This window comes from Coptis chinensis, chromosome 3, assembly GCF_015680905.1.
Source record: "Coptis chinensis isolate HL-2020 chromosome 3, ASM1568090v1, whole genome shotgun sequence".
NCBI lineage: Eukaryota > Viridiplantae > Streptophyta > Magnoliopsida > Ranunculales > Ranunculaceae > Coptis > Coptis chinensis.
In genome coordinates, this window is record NC_141458.1 from 103,518,993 (window position 1) to 103,538,700 (window position 19,708).

At 35.2% G+C, this 19,708-nt stretch overlaps 2 protein-coding genes across 6 annotated transcripts; one reads left to right on the top strand and one right to left on the bottom strand.

The window, feature by feature from the left end:
- Positions 1-384: 384 nt before the first annotated feature.
- NDHU (Chaperone DnaJ-domain superfamily protein) lies at positions 385-2,408 on the top strand. 5 transcript variants are annotated; one of them, XM_086595349.1, is made up of 5 exons: positions 385-898; positions 1,013-1,074; positions 1,246-1,335; positions 1,519-1,662; positions 2,159-2,408. In XM_086595349.1, the coding sequence occupies exons 1-5, from the start codon at positions 505-507 to the stop codon at positions 2,252-2,254; spliced, it is 786 nt and encodes a 261-aa protein (XP_086451475.1). In that variant the 5' UTR covers positions 385-504; the 3' UTR covers positions 2,255-2,408. The 5 variants fall into 5 exon arrangements, with proteins under 5 accessions (XP_086451475.1, XP_086451476.1, XP_086451474.1 ...); XM_086595350.1 differs by having other exon boundaries at positions 475-898; positions 1,544-1,662; XM_086595348.1 differs by having other exon boundaries at positions 487-898; positions 1,013-1,060; positions 1,253-1,335.
- A 4,803-nt stretch (positions 2,409-7,211) lies between these two features.
- LOC147512374 (uncharacterized) lies at positions 7,212-16,967 on the bottom strand. Its single transcript, XM_086598714.1, has 15 exons — positions 16,799-16,967; positions 16,649-16,731; positions 15,424-15,504; positions 13,569-13,696; positions 12,454-12,524; positions 12,275-12,356; positions 12,043-12,173; positions 11,616-11,786; positions 11,170-11,523; positions 10,226-10,270; positions 10,073-10,113; positions 9,271-9,361; positions 8,991-9,189; positions 8,725-8,856; positions 7,212-8,183 (listed from the first exon to the last, which is right to left on the bottom strand). Exons 1-15 carry the CDS (start codon positions 16,965-16,967, stop codon positions 7,514-7,516), a joined length of 2,448 nt encoding a protein of 815 aa, XP_086454840.1. The 3' UTR covers positions 7,212-7,513.
- Positions 16,968-19,708: the final 2,741 nt, after the last annotated feature.

The following is a 19,708-nucleotide window of genomic DNA, read 5'->3' on the forward strand; positions in this document are numbered from 1 at the left end:
CAACAAACCCACTTCTCAAGTAAAATGTTCTTCTAATTTTATATTCTTTAGTGATAAAGAATTTCAATTTACAGGGTCTAAGGGTATAAAACATTATTGCAAAATCTAACAGGTGTACTCTCACATCTGGGCCACTCATCAGGCAAAGGTGCGTGTGTATTGCTCTAAGATGTATTGCAATCAAGGTACGAGATAACTGCGCACCATACATCCCGCGTATTTTAGAAGCTCTAAAACATTATTAGATGAGAAATTGGAAATAAGAAGGGTAGTAGAATAATTTTGTTTTCTTTGTTTGAGGAGTGGATTTGAGAGAGCAGTAGAAAATTGCCAAACACGTCAGCCAGTCACTAAACCGGCCAAAATGCCTGTCTCCGTAGAATTACTCAAAAACTTTTAAATCAACTGACGCGGGGTTGTTTTGCTGCGCGAACGGCGGGTCATTAGGAGGGAGCGTAAACTGTGAAGTGTACCACACGGACACACCATTGCTTGGCGGATAAAATGGTAATGGCTGAAATCAGTCTTATCTATTTTGACCTCTTTCTTAAGAAATGCGGACCTCATAAAGAGAGTGCCCAAAACAAATATGCCATACCAACAGAAAAGAGTACGTGTTCACCAATGGCAATGTCTTCAACAACTGCAACCATTCGCATATCCCACACTGGAGATCCTAGTGGAGTTGACTCGTCACAGACAGAAAAACTTGGCACTTGGTCCTCACAGTTTGTAAGGCTTCCAGTGAAGCAAATAAAGAGAGTTTTACTACAAAGTTCTAGTGATGTCCCACAAGAAACCTCAACGGAGGTAGAATCAGAGAGTGCTATTGAACCTTCTGAAGTTCCCTATTCTTTGATCTCTGCTATCAATGTCGAAAAAGCTCTTCGTGGCATTGGTAATAGTTATGCTCTTATTCCAACTTCATTATAAACTTTGTGCTTGTATAATTATCTTTTATTTGTTGAGGCAAGTCAAGATTTAATTGATAAATATATCTTTTAGATTACAGCGATTACCGATGCAGATCACTATGGTAGACTTGGAATTCAAAGGGAATGTACGTATGATCAGGTCCGAACTTAATTGATGGATGGGCATTTCTTTCACATAAGTATTATGAGCAACTTCTTTGTCGATCTGCTTTATTTTTTCCGATAACCTCTTGGGTTGAATTCAGCTAAATAAAAATATATTGTCCAACATTATTCATGTTCTTCCAAATTCAATTGCCTTTTGTACTAGGTTCCAGTTGCATACAGAAACAAGTGCGAAGAACTTATAAACCAAGGATTGGAAGAAGAAGAGCTGAGCAAAAGATTAGAACTCCTAAAGGTTAGTTGCTCAAATGGCAAGATTTACGAAAAAAATACCGGTGATTTACATTTTGTATTTCGTTCACTCCCTCCCAGTTTATCATTTAGTCAGTACAACTCAAAAGTTTAGTCATTTAGTCAGGTTCTATTTCCACATATTATGACCGAGGAATAAGACTTTTGGTAATTAACTTCATCTTAGGAGTCATACTTCATATTGTCGTCAGAGGAAGAAAGAAGATTATATGACTGGAGCTTGGCAAGGAGTGAGAACTCAGAAAAGTATGTTTGGCCGTTTGAAGTCGACATAACACCACAAACGTCACCGGAGACCCCCCCTCCACAGGTATACTCCTTTCTTTTTATATCTGTTCTAGTTCTTTTTTGAACTATTTTTTATTTTATTTTATTTTTGTCTCCACTCAACTTTGAAATTTGTTTATTTTGAAAGTCTTACGCTTAAGTCTGATGATATTTTTTGATTATTATGATTTGAATAGTCATTTTATTTGTTTCGATAAAGACTTGAATAGAATCATTCAGTATGCAACTCAATGACTATTCAAATCACAGTAGTCAAAAATATTTATTGTTAGTCTTTTCTTTTTCTTTTTTTTTTGATAATAAGTTATTCTTTTCGGAGTCCTCATTTTGCTAATTGTTCTTGAAAACCAGTCCAAGGTATGAACTAGAGACTAGAGTTACCATATTTTTTTGGAGAAAATCAGAAACAAAATCGCCCATCTTGCCTACAAGTTCATTCTGTCCACAGTAAACTATATACTGCTCCAAGCGTACGTTCTCTCTTTTCTGAAAAAATCGATGGATATATTATGTAACAGGAAGCTGAAGATGTCGGGCCAACGCGAGCTCTAGGGTACTTCATGTTGGCATGGCTAGTACTAGGCTTTACATTGTCCATTGCGCTCAATCGATGATGTGTGTCATGTCTTAAACGTATATTCGCGATAGAGATATGTTGTTTTGGTAAATATGATGGTATGACTCTCGAGTGTTGCGAAATGGAAAATCTGCCACTTTGATAATCTAGAATATGAAAACCAGTATAAAGGTCAATGTCTTTGCTTTTAATGTTTGATTATTTTCTTTATATTTTCTCCAGCTAGTCAAATTTAATATTCCGGACCACCTATGCCCGATTTATCCTTGTGCATATTAGCTTTCTTGTCGTGTGCCCATAAGATTATTATAATTATTATTTTTTGATAATCAGCCCATAAGATTACTTGGCCCGTATAATTAAGTATTTGATAGAGAACTTTGGATTACATGACCAAACAAAATCTCACAAATAATTTAATCTTCATGGAGCGTGGAGTTTCAACTTTTAAAATGAATTTGTTTAGGAATATCCAGTTGCATCGTCCCATCAATTTAAATCCATTAATAACCACAAAGTATCGTCCAACTACGGCTTTTTATCTTTTCGAACAACAACTTTGAATTGAGTCATGACTTTTGGCAATGAAGCCAATGATATTCTCAATGTTAAAATATTGTCATATATGGAAAGAATCACTTTGTTTTCGAATTTCTGGCACTACTACGGAAATTTCAATACAAGCCAAGGCTTTTGCTATGTCCAAGCGTTCAACATCTGATTCTTACAACTAGCTTAAAATAAATTAAATTTTCGATAGCAACTATCTTTAGGTCTTCAGGTCGTGAATTATAAGCACTCTAAACTCGGTAATTCGTCAATTAACAACTTGCCATCGGATCTAGTGGCTTGAGGTAAGCCGTACAATTAACAATTTGCCACAAAATACCAAGATAAATTATGGGTTCTTTTTTTTGGGAGAAACAACTAAGGGTTCATTAAAAGGACAAGATGTGAAACAATTAAAATTATCAAACGGTCTGTTTCTTTCTCAAATAGAAAAGAAAGAAAAAATGAATTCATGCTTTCTGTAAACTAGAGGCACTGTTTTAGTTGGGGAAATATCGCATATTATTCGTTGGATCAGCTACAAGAATAAAATGTGGTTGTAAAGACACAAAAATTATGAAGTCGAATTTCTGATACAATGGGGATCAACCTCAGTCCAATTACATCTTATCCATTAGTTATATTATTTTTCTATTGAATCCAAAAACAGAAATATTAAAAAATTAGAGCTTCTAGGGTGCACCGTAGCTGTAGTGCACAAGATTTTGAGCCACACAATACAGAACGGATATAATATATCATCCATTATAATAATATATATGTCATGTATCATCTTTTGTGAGAAGGCTGATATATGTAATACATCATCCATCACTTGTGGGAAATACTTCTTACCTATTTTGTTTATATGATACATGTCATCTACTTTTGAGACTCCATAAGAGTGATATATGTCATATCATTTTCTGTGAGAAGAGTGGTATATGTTATACATCATCCATTATTTATGAGGGCAATGTTTCAGGATTATTTTGTTAATATGATACATGACATATATCATGTTGTCAATTATGTTTTTGCCTTTTTAACTAAAATTTACTAAAACTTATACAGTCGGTTACTAAAAAAAGTAGAAAAAAAAATAATGAGTGGACCAAAAATAATGAGTGGACCATATACCTGCACACCGATGCAGCCAACATAGTAGATTTTGTCTTAAAAAATAATCAAAGAAATACAATATATATACTCTTTCTTAAATACTAACATATGTGCTTTTTGTTTAAAGTATATAAAAAGGGGTAAAATCATCAATATAGTACAAGAATAGGGGTAAAACAATCAAAACAAAAGGCACTACAGATTTTTATTATATGGATAGTAGTGGCTAGTGACAATTCATTTACAGTTTTACCCATATCCCAAATTCTATTGCCATATATATAATTTATTGTTGAACTTTAAATTTTTTGAGGGAGGCAAAACCATCATAAAAAAGAGTGACCTTAAAGTTGGATATGATGGTGACAACTCACTAAACGTTACTTAAATATTTACAGTATCCCAAAATTTATGCAATTTTTTTATATATTATAGTTTATGGTTGGGTTTAAATTTTTTGATGGGGCAAAACCGCCACAAAAAAATAACCAAAGAGATAAATAAACTATTGTAGTACTGTAGGTGAGACCGGGATTTTAAAAATATTGGAGATAATCCCGGAGTACAATCATTTAATATTTTTTATGTATATCTTTTTGGTCATTTTTTTTTTGCCCCTATAAAATGGTAAACTCCAACACAATAAATTGTACAAAAGATGGTATTAAAATTCGGGACAAGGATAAATATGTAAATGAGTTCGAGTGACTTGGCACATCACTTCCAACTTCATCATTAAGTGACAATTTTGCCCTCAATAAAAATGTTAAACTCCAACAAATAAAATGTACAAAAAGATAACAAAATTTTGAGATAGAGGTAAAACTGTAAATGAATTGAGTAACTTGTAACTAACCCATCTTACATGGGTTTTTCGTCCTTCATTGTGGGTCCCTATCGTAAGACGTGCTAACGGGGATCAAACTAATAACATATATATACTAGCCACTGTGCACATTGTACCTTTTTTTTTTAAAAATTATAAACGTTAAATTACTATTTTATCTCTAAAAAAAAAACAAAAAAAAACTGTAAATTACCAAATTGCTCCTGAGACGTACACCAAAACACTGTTACTCAACCCCCACATTTTTCTATATATTAAAGATATAAGTATCCAAAATATTAATATTTTAGCACCTCTACTCTGGAGTGGAGTCTCCACTCAACGAGAGGAATTGTGCCATAGGCACAGGAGAGTACGTGATTAGTACTTAAAAAGTTAAAAGGCACAGAGTCAAAAGTCATCCCCATTAATCAGAGTACCCAACAAGATGACATTGTGAAACGTTCTTAAACTTCACTCAGGCCCAAACACGAGCCTGAGCAGCAGGCCAGCAGCCAATAAAACACTACAAAACACTCAAGAGACGCGCATACAACCCAGTCTACCATTTCAGGACAGTCCACTGCTACTTAGCCAGTGCGTATCCGGTTGCTAGCGCAGGATTTTGTTTTCAACGGTGGTCAAGATAATAATAAAATAAAATGTCTAAAGAAAGAAATTAAGCTCTGGTTTTGTTTTTCAGGGTGTTTACAATTGTAAATTCCACAAAGTTTAATGCCTTCACAGAGAACATAGGAACAAGTCATTAGAAAAGCTAACCCTGCTGATCCAATGGAATGCCTCTAGCAAGTATAGATGGGACACGGAGGTTTTTATACACAGAAAACATCCAGTTTCGGGCCATTATAATCATTTACCCCATGTGTTTGGGATATCATATAAATCCAACATACGAAGACTACACTGTTCAACATGGTTTCAACATGCTTTGACCGTCCAACTGTAAAGTTCGGCCACTTATATTGGACAAACGACACGAACGAAGTATGATGTTACAAAAATAATAAGACATAATATAACATAAGCCGTGGTTCTTCACATTGAAGTTTTGGTAGGAACAAAAACTAATTTCTGTTTCCTTACTAGAAGAAAAAAAATCACTTGTAAATTCTATCGTACATAATGAAAGTAACTTTTGCTAGACTTCTATACTGAATGTAGCAGCAAAATACTACCGATTTTAAGGATGTGATATTAATGTTTAGGTCTTACACGTTTAATAATACATAATTTTTCAGTTGTTATGAACCCAACATCAGCATATCAATTATATAAAATTTTGTGTTCAACAGAGAATCGTAACACTAAACACAGTAAAATATATCCTTTTGCTACCCAAAATCCCACTTAAACACGAACTAGCAAATGTTTGTTTAATCAGTAGTAAAATAAATTCTCAGATATGGAAAACAGTATTGAAATATAATAACAATTAGATGGTAGCAATTATGTAATCAAGACAGCTATAAAGTGTATCCAAGTGCTGACACCAATGAAGACCAAATTTATTTTTCAACAAAACGGAGATTTAAAACGTCACTGAGACAATAGTTGTACAGACGACTATAACCCCTGCTTAAATGCCTAACCAACATGAGTGTTCCAAAAGCCTCTTTATAACATTTTCCCCCCAAAGGCAAATGACCTATGACCTCTATCGGTGATGTTTATGGAAATTTCTTATGCCATAAAATTAATGTGATTGCAGAAACGCACCTTTAGTTTTTTATCCTAGTCAAAAACATAGTTATTCCTAAGGGCATATGAAAGCAAAATCCCTATAACCTTCATGCATAAAACAGCCACAGCAGGAAGAGAAGAGTGTGTAATGGTGTAAGTTACTTACGTACATATTCATTCTAAAGTCCAAAGAGTGTAAACTTGATGCCAACGGTTGGGAGTGTATTTAATTCTACAGCAACATTGACTTGTACCACCATCCAATGACATCAAGACAGTAATGAATTAACTCCCAACGCCTTCAGAAGGGGAAAACATAGAAAAGAGATGGTGAGGTACCATAGAGGCGGTTAGGACGTAGGACTTGGAGAGGCTTCATAATAGTGCCTTACCTACAATAACAGGTTAACTATACTAACTGGACTAGGTGATTTTTAACACGATTCATACTCAAGGTATTTTGTACTGCTTCCAAACATCGACTGAGATTTAGTATTTCAATTCCAAAAAGGACTCCATTCCACGCGGGAAAGGTAAAATAAATGGGCCAGCCCACCAGAGAGAGTTGTACGGAAACAAATAATGGAAGAACATACCTTTATCAGCTTCAACAATCTTGGCAGAAAGATGCCAGGTAGCGTCTAAACTTGTGAAAACCTATGTTTAGTCCGTCCTAAAACAATTTGGCTATCTTCTGCACCTCAGAATAAGCAGAGAAAAGAGTCAGAACATCAGAAACTAACAAAGAACAATCAATGACAAATGTCCAAGTGTCGACCACTGTACAAGATCTGTATCAAAGAAAACCAACAGAGAATCCACATTAGATCTGAATAACATTGGTACACTCAAAGAAGCAACCACAAGTCGATATATCCAGGCTTCTTGAGGTAATAGTCAATTATACCAAAACTAACTAGGTACAAGTGTCTCAATTCAAAAAGTAACGAGAATGAAAGAGATACCAGAAATTGCCTAGATCGAAGATATCCTGTCCAGTATACAATTACCTCAGAAGACGTGTTGTAGTTGTTTTTTTTGCAGCTTGTACACTGCTACAAAAAAGATCTATGATATAATTTCGAGAGGGACATATATCTAATGCCTCCTCTTGCGTTTATGGTGGTGATGGTAGTCCTCTATGTTCTTTTTATCCAATCCATCCCTCATTTCCCATCTTTCAAGACTCAATTCATCATCTCTGGACTTTAGCTTGTGCTTGGAATGCTTTGAACTATGACTGGATTCCTTCTCCTTCCGCTGCCTTTTCTGATCTCCTGAAGAACTTTGTTCCAAACCTGACTCAGATTGGCTGTGATGTCTCCGACTGCGACTTTTAACATCAATTTCGACCCTCTTTCTATCATTACCTACTTCTTTTTGGCTCTGATAGTGGCTCCTGCGTACAAAATCATTATCACATTGTTCCCTTATTTCGGAGTACTTTGTAGAAGTTCTATCACGATGTTTATGCCTATCTCTAGCGTTTTGGTTAGAGCTACCAGACAATTCTTGCTTTTTGGAAGTGGATACATCTTGGTGATATGTCTTGCGTTCTCTTCCAGAAGTTGAGGACCATGATCGTTGCTCAACTGGGTAGGGGTCTTCATCTGGATGTTTATAATGAGGGTGCTTCTTTTGTGGTCTTTGGGTATCACTATTTCCAGAGAAACTTGCACTGTTCTCCCTATCTAAATGAGGTTTGCTTCCATGTGAGAGCTGGCTATATCGATATACTTCATCTGGATCACGACCAAAAGGTTTTTCTCTGATAAAATGTAAGAATGTAGTGAGGTTCGAGGAAAATTACGTTACAAACATAAACTTATGGAAAATAACACTATGACAGTGGACAAACAACCATACTTAGACTCGGTAAAATATATACAAGACAAATTATTTTCAATGTTTAATAATTATAATACTTGGAGAGAGTAACCTTGATTCACTGCAAGGGACCTTTCCGAAATAACTGTAAGGCAGCCATTGACATGCTTCAACAAAGAAAAATACTGATAACATTGGGGAGTTGCTGTCATGCAGAAGAAGGGTGGGGCCTTGTTGGAGCAAGTCATGAAACCAGTTTCGTTTCTAAGTATGTAGTTTTATCATTTTCATTTTAGTTTACATCATAAATTACCTAAAAGATCACAACTTAACATAAGACTTACTTAACTCTTTTTTCTCTTCAATTTTTATATCTAAGAAGAATATATCACTAACAAGAAGTAATCTTGGAACCAGACACCAATGAAGATACTCCAACAATGTAAAAAGACATGCAACATAGGAACACAACAAAGAATTACCTCTTTTGATGCTCAGTAAAGAGTTTGTGTCTCCGTTCACTTTCCTGAAGCTCCATAAACTCTGCTTGGCTTACAGGGCGTTCAGCTCCTGTGCCCATTGGAGAAACAAGTCCACCCGTCCTCATAAATCCACTAAAAGAAATCAAGGATATTTCAACAGATGAATACAAGTTCAGATCCTAGAGATCTTGAAAAGAACTGAATATCTCTTTGGCAAGTCTAACAATTATAACTTGTACAGTCAAGCAAAATACAGGACAGCTTACCAAGGTACTGACAAGCCGCCATACATGGTTGGCATATAAGAAGGAACCTGGAAAGGTGTGACTGGAACCATAGCAGGTGTGAAGGGCATCATTCCAGGGGCATTGTACATATTTCCATAGGGACTTATGTTGGGAAATGAAGCCCCTTGCCAGTAGGATGGCCCATAACCTGGCATATTACCAGGATACATAGCATCTCCTGAAACACAACGTAGAAACTCATCATAGATCCTCTACAACCACTTAAACAAGCAAGGGTACATGAGTGTTATGATCTTACCTGTCTGAGCCACAGGATATTGACCACTAGCTGCTGGGCAGTCTCTTATGAGATGGTCTGGAGAACCACACATGTAACAGGTACGATCCCCCTATATTCAACACAATAAATTAGGTCAGATAGAGATCATATAGACCACACACCAATTCCAATCTCAAAGGTACAAGTAAATCCAGTATCGTCTCCCTATGGTACAAAGAAAGTAACTGTGTGAGACTTTCAGGTATTACACAAGAAACAGAAAGCTTTTCTAGAGCAGGTACTGATTCTTAAAATAAATGGGCTGGCATATGTACAGCACAAAAAATAAAATAAAGAATAATAACCAACCACAAACATTTCACATTGAAAGATGCAAAAAAATGTTTTGCACAAACTGTCAACATACTTCTTACTACCACCCACAAACTCCCCAAAAGTCATGCTTGAGAGATTCATCAATAACACCTCACCCTCCCCCCCAAACACCCCCCACCCAAATAAATAAATAAATAAAATAAAAGTCTTTTAAGGGGTCAATGATATTTTTCAAAACAAGATGGTTTAATCTTTAAAAGGACTGTGCTCTGAGGACAAAAAACACACACAAGATCCATTAAAAACCTCTTAACAGAATCTTTTCCAACGATCTCCTATTATCAACAACAATGATGAGTTGCATAGCTCAGGTCGGAGCAACGTGCAGAACACTTGCAAATATCATAAACCATAGTCTAAAATCATAATATCACAATGAGAAAACTTATCGAAATAACAACAGCAGTAGTGTAACACTAGCAATAATGCAGGCTAGTGAAGCTACCTTTCGGTGTTTACTGGGAGCAGCAAAGCATCCAACTCCATCTGAAAAAATGAATATGATATTCAAAATGGCATTAAAACTATGCTTGAAATGATATAACAAAAAAGGTTTCAAACACCGGTGAAGTACAAAGACAAAATATTTAGGAGTTACCGGGAATATTGGCAGATGATCCTTTCCTTCTCGTAGCGGAATTAGCTGGAACAGGATTTAATAAACAATGAGTTAATTATGGTTCCAACTATAGAACAAAAACATAAACATAAAAAACCTGCATCTTATAAATTTTCCAGAACTACTTTAAGAACTTTACTCGGATAGAACAGTTCAACCTATAAGAGAAACCAAAAACTTTTCCAGACAATGGTAGGTACTAAGCTATTTCACGATTCTAATTTCGTCCACGCACATTTAAAATTGTATCCGTCCACCCAATTGAAACAAGAGAGTCAAATCTTATACAAGGTTTGTTGCAATATATTAGATTCCTTTCTTCAAGTGGTCATTCGTCACCAATTTAAGTCATTCGCCACCAATTTAAGTCATTCCACATTCCATTGCAAGGACTTGTGGAAAATGCTGGACCAAAGTGGTCGAGGCGAAAAATTAATGGGAACAACTTAAAAAACCATCGTAATTTGTCTTTTGCAATAGCCGAAAAGATACCCTACCACCTACACACTTTGAGATTGTATAGGGGTGAACCACTTCATCTCTTTCCACAAGCGCTCACCTTGACAACAATTAAATGGACAATCGAAGGCGACATGCGATACTTCAACAGACAAGTTGACTTCTTTAACCATGGCCAGATTCTTTTTCATTTCCTTACCTATATTCCTATCAAAAGATTAATACAAAACTTGAGAAGTTCTAAACTTCCCCAAAGAAATACTTTCGAAAATTCCATCCACTTATTTGAAGGTACATTAAGCATTATCATCCTTTTTTACGTTTGATTTGCTTCTCTCGAAATATCATCAACAATGTTGTGCTGAACCTAGAACTCTAAATTTTGGGGTTTTCCAGATTCAAACTCAATGCTACTAGTCTACGATACTAATTTCTGAGACAACAGAAAAGTCAATCTCATATACCTTCCTGCATAACTCTAGGAGGCAATTCGACAGGGTGGCTTTCCCCTTGAAAATCAGTAACTGACTTTAAGCTTTGTGGAGCATTTCTGAAATTTCCAGGAAAAGCAACCACATTTCTCTCTCCATTTCTCTGTTTTATCTTGTCCGAGGACGATGCTGACTTCACAGATTTACCTGATGCATCTAAATGAAAAGATGGTCTTTTATTTTTCATCACCGACTGATAAGCAGATTCTGTCATAACTTGATTAGATCCCTTCCCAGTTGCAGATGGAGAATGTGGTAAAGCCGGTTCTCGTTGCCGGACGGAAACTGCACAAGAGACCTCTTTTGCTTGGATTCCAGATTCTCCATCTAAAGTTTGAAAAAGAAATAAAGAAAGTCAGCTGTAGTTCAAAGTTACACCACCTTTTGCATTATTAAATTAAAGATTTAGTAAAACCTACCTGGGGCATATATAGGGGGAATGTTATCTGAACCACTGATTAGCATCTGAGACTCAAGGAAATGTTCAATTGCCTGCCTAAGAGAAACATTTGGAAGCAAATCTTCAACTTTGCATTTGCTAGAAGAACATTTGGGGCACCTCGCCTTCTCAACCAACACAGAACGAATACCTGCAGAAAGATACCATATAGTTATCTCTAAGGCATAACTACAAACCAGTAGCATGTACTTGATTTCAAAAAAAATAACACTATCTTTAAGTTTCCAAGGTCATAACGAGATATGTAAGCAATTCCAATGCCACTAATAAAAGTCCAAAGCTGGAATATCCACATGAAACCATGTCTAAATTTATAACTACAGTATAGGCAAGATTTATCTTTATATATCCAAGGAAACATCTAGCTTTTTTGCATAGAAAATTACATTTTTCGCAAAAACTATGCTGGCAACACGGTATCATCACAGCGTCTTTGAATATTGCATTGCAAAGGGAGCATCTCAACTCTGATGGCAAGTCAAATTTTTGCATCGCAGAAGAACTCAAATCCACCACTCTATGATTGTCACAAGAAGTATAAATTATACAAACATGTCAAACCAAAAAAACTTTAAAAAGTAAAAAATGAAAGAAGACAAGAAAAGTAAAACATCTCACTTATCCAACATTTTCCGCTCTTCCATCTTGAATTTCAAGTCTTTCCGCAATGTATCAACTTGTATATTACACTGAATAGCACCTGATTGACATACACACAAAAGAAGATCAAGAAAGAATTATATGCTTAAATGTTCACTATTGGAGATCAACTAGGAAAAAAACAAGGAAAAAAGTACCTTTTTCATCAGCCTCACTAAGATCACTTGATTCAAGGTTTTGACATCTTACAATGGACGTCTCAGAGTATCTGAATCACAAAACAATGATACAACATACACTTATTCTTGCATACAAAAGCGCTTTAATCATGGGGAACAGATGATCAGTTAAGTGTTAAATTAGAAACTGGCTGGAATGGATGTCTTAGATTTATGCAGAAGCTAAGTGCATAACCTATGACTGGAAAATATTACCCCAATTATTTCATGCACTGAAAACATATATTCTATAATACATTTGCGATTATGAAACTTGTAAATCTCAATTATCCACAATAACGATTTCAAATTAAGCTGAATTTTACTTTGCTAGCAATGAGATTACTACATTTATAAAGAGCTTCTAGAAAGTAATTCTTAAAGTTTCCAAATTTTAATTATAAATGATTTTTTCCTCTAATTGACATGAAGCATATAAAGATTTTCCAGTACTTTTCCTCAATTTCCTTCAGTATCATACTTCAAAAGTAACTCTTGACTCTAATGTAGTAAAGACGTTATTTTAAACGCATATATTGTTAATTCCCTTAATTTGTGTCAAATACGTTATACAGCAAATAAGAGCATAAAAAAAAGGCTTTTTGACTTTCTCCTTACAAGCAGAGGGGAGAGGATGGGATGGATGGAACTCATTAAAGCTTGAGATAGCATTATGACACAAATACTAATATATTCAGGACTCAGTGTGATTTGCAGACATACCCCTTATACTTCCATGTTTATGTGCCAGAGATCTGTAACCTAGCCCCACCCCCCCAAACAAAAAAAAAACTCTTTTATTACATTGTTTAGTCAATATTTTCTGTCTTAAGGAACGTCCAATGTTGATAATTGGAGAGCATTCCCGCACCCCCAAAGTGCATGTAAGAAAAATCACTCTCTTTGAGAGTGCAAATGACATGACAAACCATTCCCAGACACTAGAATATAAAGCAAACATTCTTCTGAACGTAAAAGGTGGTTGGAAAAACAAGAGCAAAATATTTAATATCACAGCACATCAAAAAAGATAAAGTGAATAAAAAAGGTGCCACCAGGGTCAGATACCCGACTTGTGAACTATATATATATACCTTGGTACTGTATTGTCTTCCCTTCCAGTCGTAATTTTATCAACATAAGGATCCGAATCCAACAGGGCTTCCCCAAGAGCAGGGTAAAAATCAACACCAAAGTCATCAAAGTTCTCCATATTCCCATTCTGCAAATTATCAAATAACTTATCGGGGAAGAGAGAGAGAGAGAGAGTTTTCAAATAATTTTGAACAAGCAAAGACGACAAAGGGTATATCAAGCGTGACATAATATAAAAAATATAATTTTAAAAAATAAAAATAAAAAGTAAAGAAAGAAAGTCATGCAATCTACAGGCCATCCTGAGAAGTCTACTATTAAGAAAAAACACGTATTTAGTACTTGTACTTCAAATTTGATGCACCAATCAAAAAGAAAAAATTCATTTGATGGATGAATTACAACTAACGCTTACTTTCAAGGATTTTCTCAAAGGTTTGAAGTTGGAACCAATAACACTTTCAACCATTACCATAGAAACTTTAAGAGATGATACTCTTGACACTCCCTCGTTCAGGACTTCAGGTTCATGCTTCGGTAATGTGTTAAATTTCCATTTCTCTGTCTTGTAATATATTAAAAAGTCCTAATAATCAAATTCAAGACACTAAAAGACGAGATTCATTCACATATTACAAGGGGTTTTAAAACTATATGTTATTGCAATTTGCTTTTGGCCCTAGTCCTAGTCAGTAGCAACTTTACTTTTGGAGTCCCATTCTTCTGCTATTCGTAGTCATCTCTTGGTGTCTGACACGACGCTACTAGTCTTGAAGTATTGCAATACTTTCTCTATAAAAGTTACATTCACATTATAAGTGCTTAACATATGAAGTAAAGGAAAGTCGTAGACACATAATCATGAATGTTTCACTTTCCTAATCTTGAATAATTTGGAGATATTAGAATCTTGGTATTTAATGAAGAAAACTGGACTGACTGCTGCTGGGAAGAGTGATTTTGCAATGGCCCTTATCTTACTCCCCAAGTTGAGATATGCACCATCATGTCGTGTGGCAGAACTTGAGGTATTGAATAATTACCACAACAAAAAAGCAATGATCATGAGATGAACTCACCCTGCCTTTTTCTTTTTAAACAGTCAACGAAGAATATATATATAATATAGTTAAATAAATAGAAGTTTTTAGGACAAGATAGTGACACCTAAGAGTAACAGAGTAGTTCAAGAAAAAATCATCAACAACACAACACTGTAGCGCCAATCTTGCTACTGCCAATAAAAGACTCCCATCTGTACATAAAGTTTCCAACGGATTATCTCCACTTGTGGGTATATCCGTAGGGAGGGTGTGTTGGAAATATTCCACATGGCTTTGGAAGCCGTACTGTATCATGGTTACATAGTAATGATCTATCACATACTAATGCAGAGGCCTTTTGAAGCAAATCCTGCACGCATGGGTTTTAACTGTTTGTTTATGACAGTATGCGGTGGAACGTTACACCACTCATTGCTGCCTTTGCTTAATATGTCTTACAATATATCTGCTTAGCATATATATAAAAGATGCATGCTTGTACGGCTTACACCTCACTTGGCTAGTATGACACCTTGCCTTGCGCAAATCTCACATTCATGCATATTTCTGGGGATAATCCAGGTTATATACAATAAATAGCAGAAATACATACAAAATTCGTTCACTGAACCTACTGTCGAAAAATATATTACCCATTTACCATACTTAAATAAGTTAATAGACAAGGAGGGCAGAAATACATGTCACACAGATTAAGATGCATGCAAATGCACATGCCACACACACCATAGATGTTGTACGTCCAGGGAGAGAGAGAGAGAGCATCAATACGCAAGCCCCTTTGACATACCTTAGGAGGAGAAGGCTGGTTAGTATGAATAGGGTCAGTCTGTTTAATAGCGACATTCTCAACCAAGATCAGTCTTGTGGCCTGCACCAAGTTTGCATAACATAAGAGTTTAAAAAATAGTGTTTACCCCAATTTCTTAACATATATGCAAACATAATCCATTAAGTAATCAAATTGAAAGGATAAATGACCTAGCATATACGGGTAGTATAGGAAAAACAAATGGCATTAAAGGCATATCCACATTCAAGAAGAAGCACATTTAATGAGAAATTTAAGTCTCAAGTCAATTTTAGGTAAACCATACACCATCAAATAAACATAATTGATAGTGCTAAACAAAAATGACAATATCGTAGCTGTTTCAAGGATTCACCGTCCAAACACCCCCACAAAATAGCAATGATTAAACAAACTTAACTCCAACTTCATAAATATCAAAGAAAACAGTTCCAATTTTCAAGGCACTACTGCCTTTTATATAATCTAGTCCTGGAAAAAGGAGAAAGGGGCACAAGGAGTAACACTTACAAAAGTTCTAGGTTAAATTTCTTCTCCCCATTCGGTGAACACATAAGCTATGCAAATCAGAATGGGAATAATAATAAATGTTATCATGAAAGTTCTTTAATCCAAAATTATTAGGGTCTACATAGTAATTTCCAAAAAACATAAAAGCTTTTAAACAAAAATCTTGTGTGGAACCCTGCTTTTATCAGTTTTTGCATTACTCGTCAATAAGTACCATTTCGGGTATCTCAAAAATGGCATTCAAATGAATACTAACATATTTTATCCAAATGAGCTATATATTCTAGTATTCTACAGACAATAGAAGAAAGATTTACTTAAAGACCCCAAATATAAAAGGCAGATCCTTAAAATGCTATACATTCACATTAGGGCATTAATATCGAAGATCATCCTATCCAAAAGATTAGAACACCTTACGCCTAACATTATGAACAACTCAATGATTATACCAAACTTAAATATGATGACACAATTAACCTCTCAATGACATCCATATCAAATTTTTCGACATTTGTCCACGTGGAAAAGGTAGACCACATATATTCCTTTATCATCCTATGACTAACTAACGACTGAAACATTTCCAAAAGTTGAGGACATAGCTCATATTCTAATACAAATCACATGTGCCTAGAACTAACATTTCCAGCTAATAAAAAGTAAAATAAAGTATTGAGAAAACTTACAAAACAGGTGGAGCTTCTCTTCCAGCAGGTACTCTTTTAATAATCACACTTGAACCACTTGGAACAAGATAATCATCGTCTTCATACTCTGTTATTCAACAACAAAAGTTAATCCAACAATAATAATACTAATAAAAGATTCTCTATGTATTTACCTTGTCCAGTAACGGAATCAGAAATAACGAGATCGAAATCATGACAAATTTTCAAATTCTTTTGGTCAACTATCTTCGACCTGAGATCTTGTACAGAGATTGAAGGTTGGTTGTTGAGTTCGATTGTGTCGAAAGTAACGGAGCTTCGGAACTTGAATCGAACGGACATGGCCTTTTAAAAAACTAAAAATAATAAATTGGTTGTTTATGAGAGAAAAGGAAGATTGAAAAGCGCTTGTTTTTTTGTCCAAGGCTTTTATGCTGAGAAACTGGTACGGAATGATACGGGTTGTCACGTGGGAAGGGTTTTAACTTTTAACATATGCCTCCAGCCTCCCTATAATTTCTGATATTTGGTTGGGTAGCCTATTTGGTTTTGTGTTGCGTTAAGTTGATGGGGACGACTATCACACATGGCCGAGGAAAGCAAAAAAATTACGAAATCAATTTTGATTGGTTGGATTGAATGACGAGGCGATAACCAAAACCGATTATCTATCCCATATATATAATAAAGCAGTTTGGTTTTTTATACAGTTATAGTTTTGGGACGATCTTAAGGTGATAAATCAATTTCTTTTAAGAGGTACTAGTAAATAAACACGTGTGTTGCACGTACGTGTTAGGAGGATAGTAACATTTAATTGGGGAAAAGGAACCAAAGAATGATATGGGAGGTTAGCCACTATGATAAAATTCACGAAACTATTGTGGAATAATATTGGCCGAATGTTTTATGCTAACTCATCTAGCCAGTTGCATTGAAATTGCGTATGCTCAAGAAAATTTTGAGCATAATCAAATAACATATTGCTTTAGAAGATAGTAACAAAGATTTGCATTTATATTCATATCAAGTAGGCTTAAGCAAGTTCCGACCGGAGTTTTTACAAAAAGACTATAATGACAAAGAGCCAAAAAATATGCTAAAGTTTGTAATGATTCGTATATATTATTAAAAAAAAATGATTCACATTCCTTTCACATATCAAGAACTATCACCCACAGTAAGTAATGTGATCCTATATAAAAAGTGAAAACTCTAAATTCTTGTTGTAGATACCCTTGATTGTTAGATGTTTCATCGATCTTTCATTGATGATCAACGCATATATCTCGAAAGTAATATACATGTTACAATTTTATATAAATGAAAGTAAAATATAATATGGAAATTAAAGTACAATGGTTACCTATTATATGATGAAGCACTTTGACCCTAGCATACAACTCTATGATACCGGCACTTCTCCTCCTCAATTATATGACGCTAAAGACTGAGAAAGCAAGATAGCGCTTGACATTTAGGGACTTGCTTTCGATATCAATGTAATAAATAACCTGAAATTGAACACAAAAATGTTAATAGAGTGGTAATGATCCTTATCTTTCAACGCACAGAGAATTAATATTTCTAACACAGAGATATTGGTCTTTTTTATAGTAATATGTCGTATATGTATATCGGTTATGAAATCAACTGCATATGGAGTTGCATTCGACTCTAGTAAATCATAGACATTGTGTAGATCTAGTAACAATGGTTGTAATTTTCTGATTCATCCCCACCTCGCACGTCATCAAGGCTTCATTCATTCATCCCCCTTCATGTGAAATGACGATGAGTTGTCGCATTCGGTTTGTAGACATTCTAGTCCCATTCCTTGAATACCTTGGATCAATATGTCCATGCTTGCAAGACACAAAGCAATCTCAATTGAGATGCTTTGCCTAATTTAACAGTTTTGTCGACTTCATTTCCACCAACGCTCTTCCGCGAGATATAATCCTCTCCTAGACACAAAGCTTTAGTGCCTGACATGTAGAAGCTTTTGTACTACAATCATATACAATAATTATTTATTTGTCATAGAAAAGATGCCAAAATGCTAATCGATTATCCATAACACCAAAAAGCAATCAAAATTCAATGTACGATGAATCCTACAACATGGATGAGTGATACACAGATTTATGAATGAGGCATGACCTACTTCTAAGATGATGAGCGTAGGGATCAACTATAACAATGTCGACACCTTTTTTTTTTTAATCACGGTTGAAGGCTTGAACGTTACAGGCATGTCACTTAGAGTCTAGTGGCAAAGACCATGTGAGTTTATGTGGAATGTTGATAAGGAAATTGTGTGACATTGCTAAAATTTTAATCAAAATCTAATTTATACCTCCTACCAAAAACCATTGAAGGAAAATGTGATTCCCGGAGACTCATTGACCGAAACACTTAACACCGAAATGTGCATGCATGCATTTCCTTACGCAAGCCTTTAAACCAGGACAGACCACATAAACAATATCTATATATCTGGTTTTCTCCTAATCCCCCTAATGATATAAAGAGTGAAGGGCTGCCAAATAAATCCATATCTAAAGCAATTTGCATAGACCAAACATAATTCAAAGAATTGTGGCATAAGTAAATAATAAATACAATAGAAAACATTTATTAAAAAGTCCCATTAAAGTATTTTCTAAATTTCTTAGTATCAGTGCCTTCAAATAAAAAATAAAAACCTAAGAACAAACGGATGTGCAGTGATCTAACTCCCTACGAATGAAAGAGCCATGAAGCACCTCTTACAAAAACCTATGCCAACCTAAGCTCGGATTAAAATCGGGACTCCATTGCATCACCCTAAGCGGTAGATTGTCGAAATTGTGAGAGCCACCAGTCCACACTCGTTAAGAACTTCAGATCCTCAAGATTAGAGAATTTGATGAACATATAGTCCCTTTTTATTATGTTAGTACTTAGTTGTAACTGTAGATAAACACACACATACACGAGGTTTTCTCAAGAAGTTGTCCTTTATCTCGTGCATATATGTTAGTCCCATATAACAGATTTCAAAATTGGTTGGGAATAAAGTATATAAATCTGAAAAACCG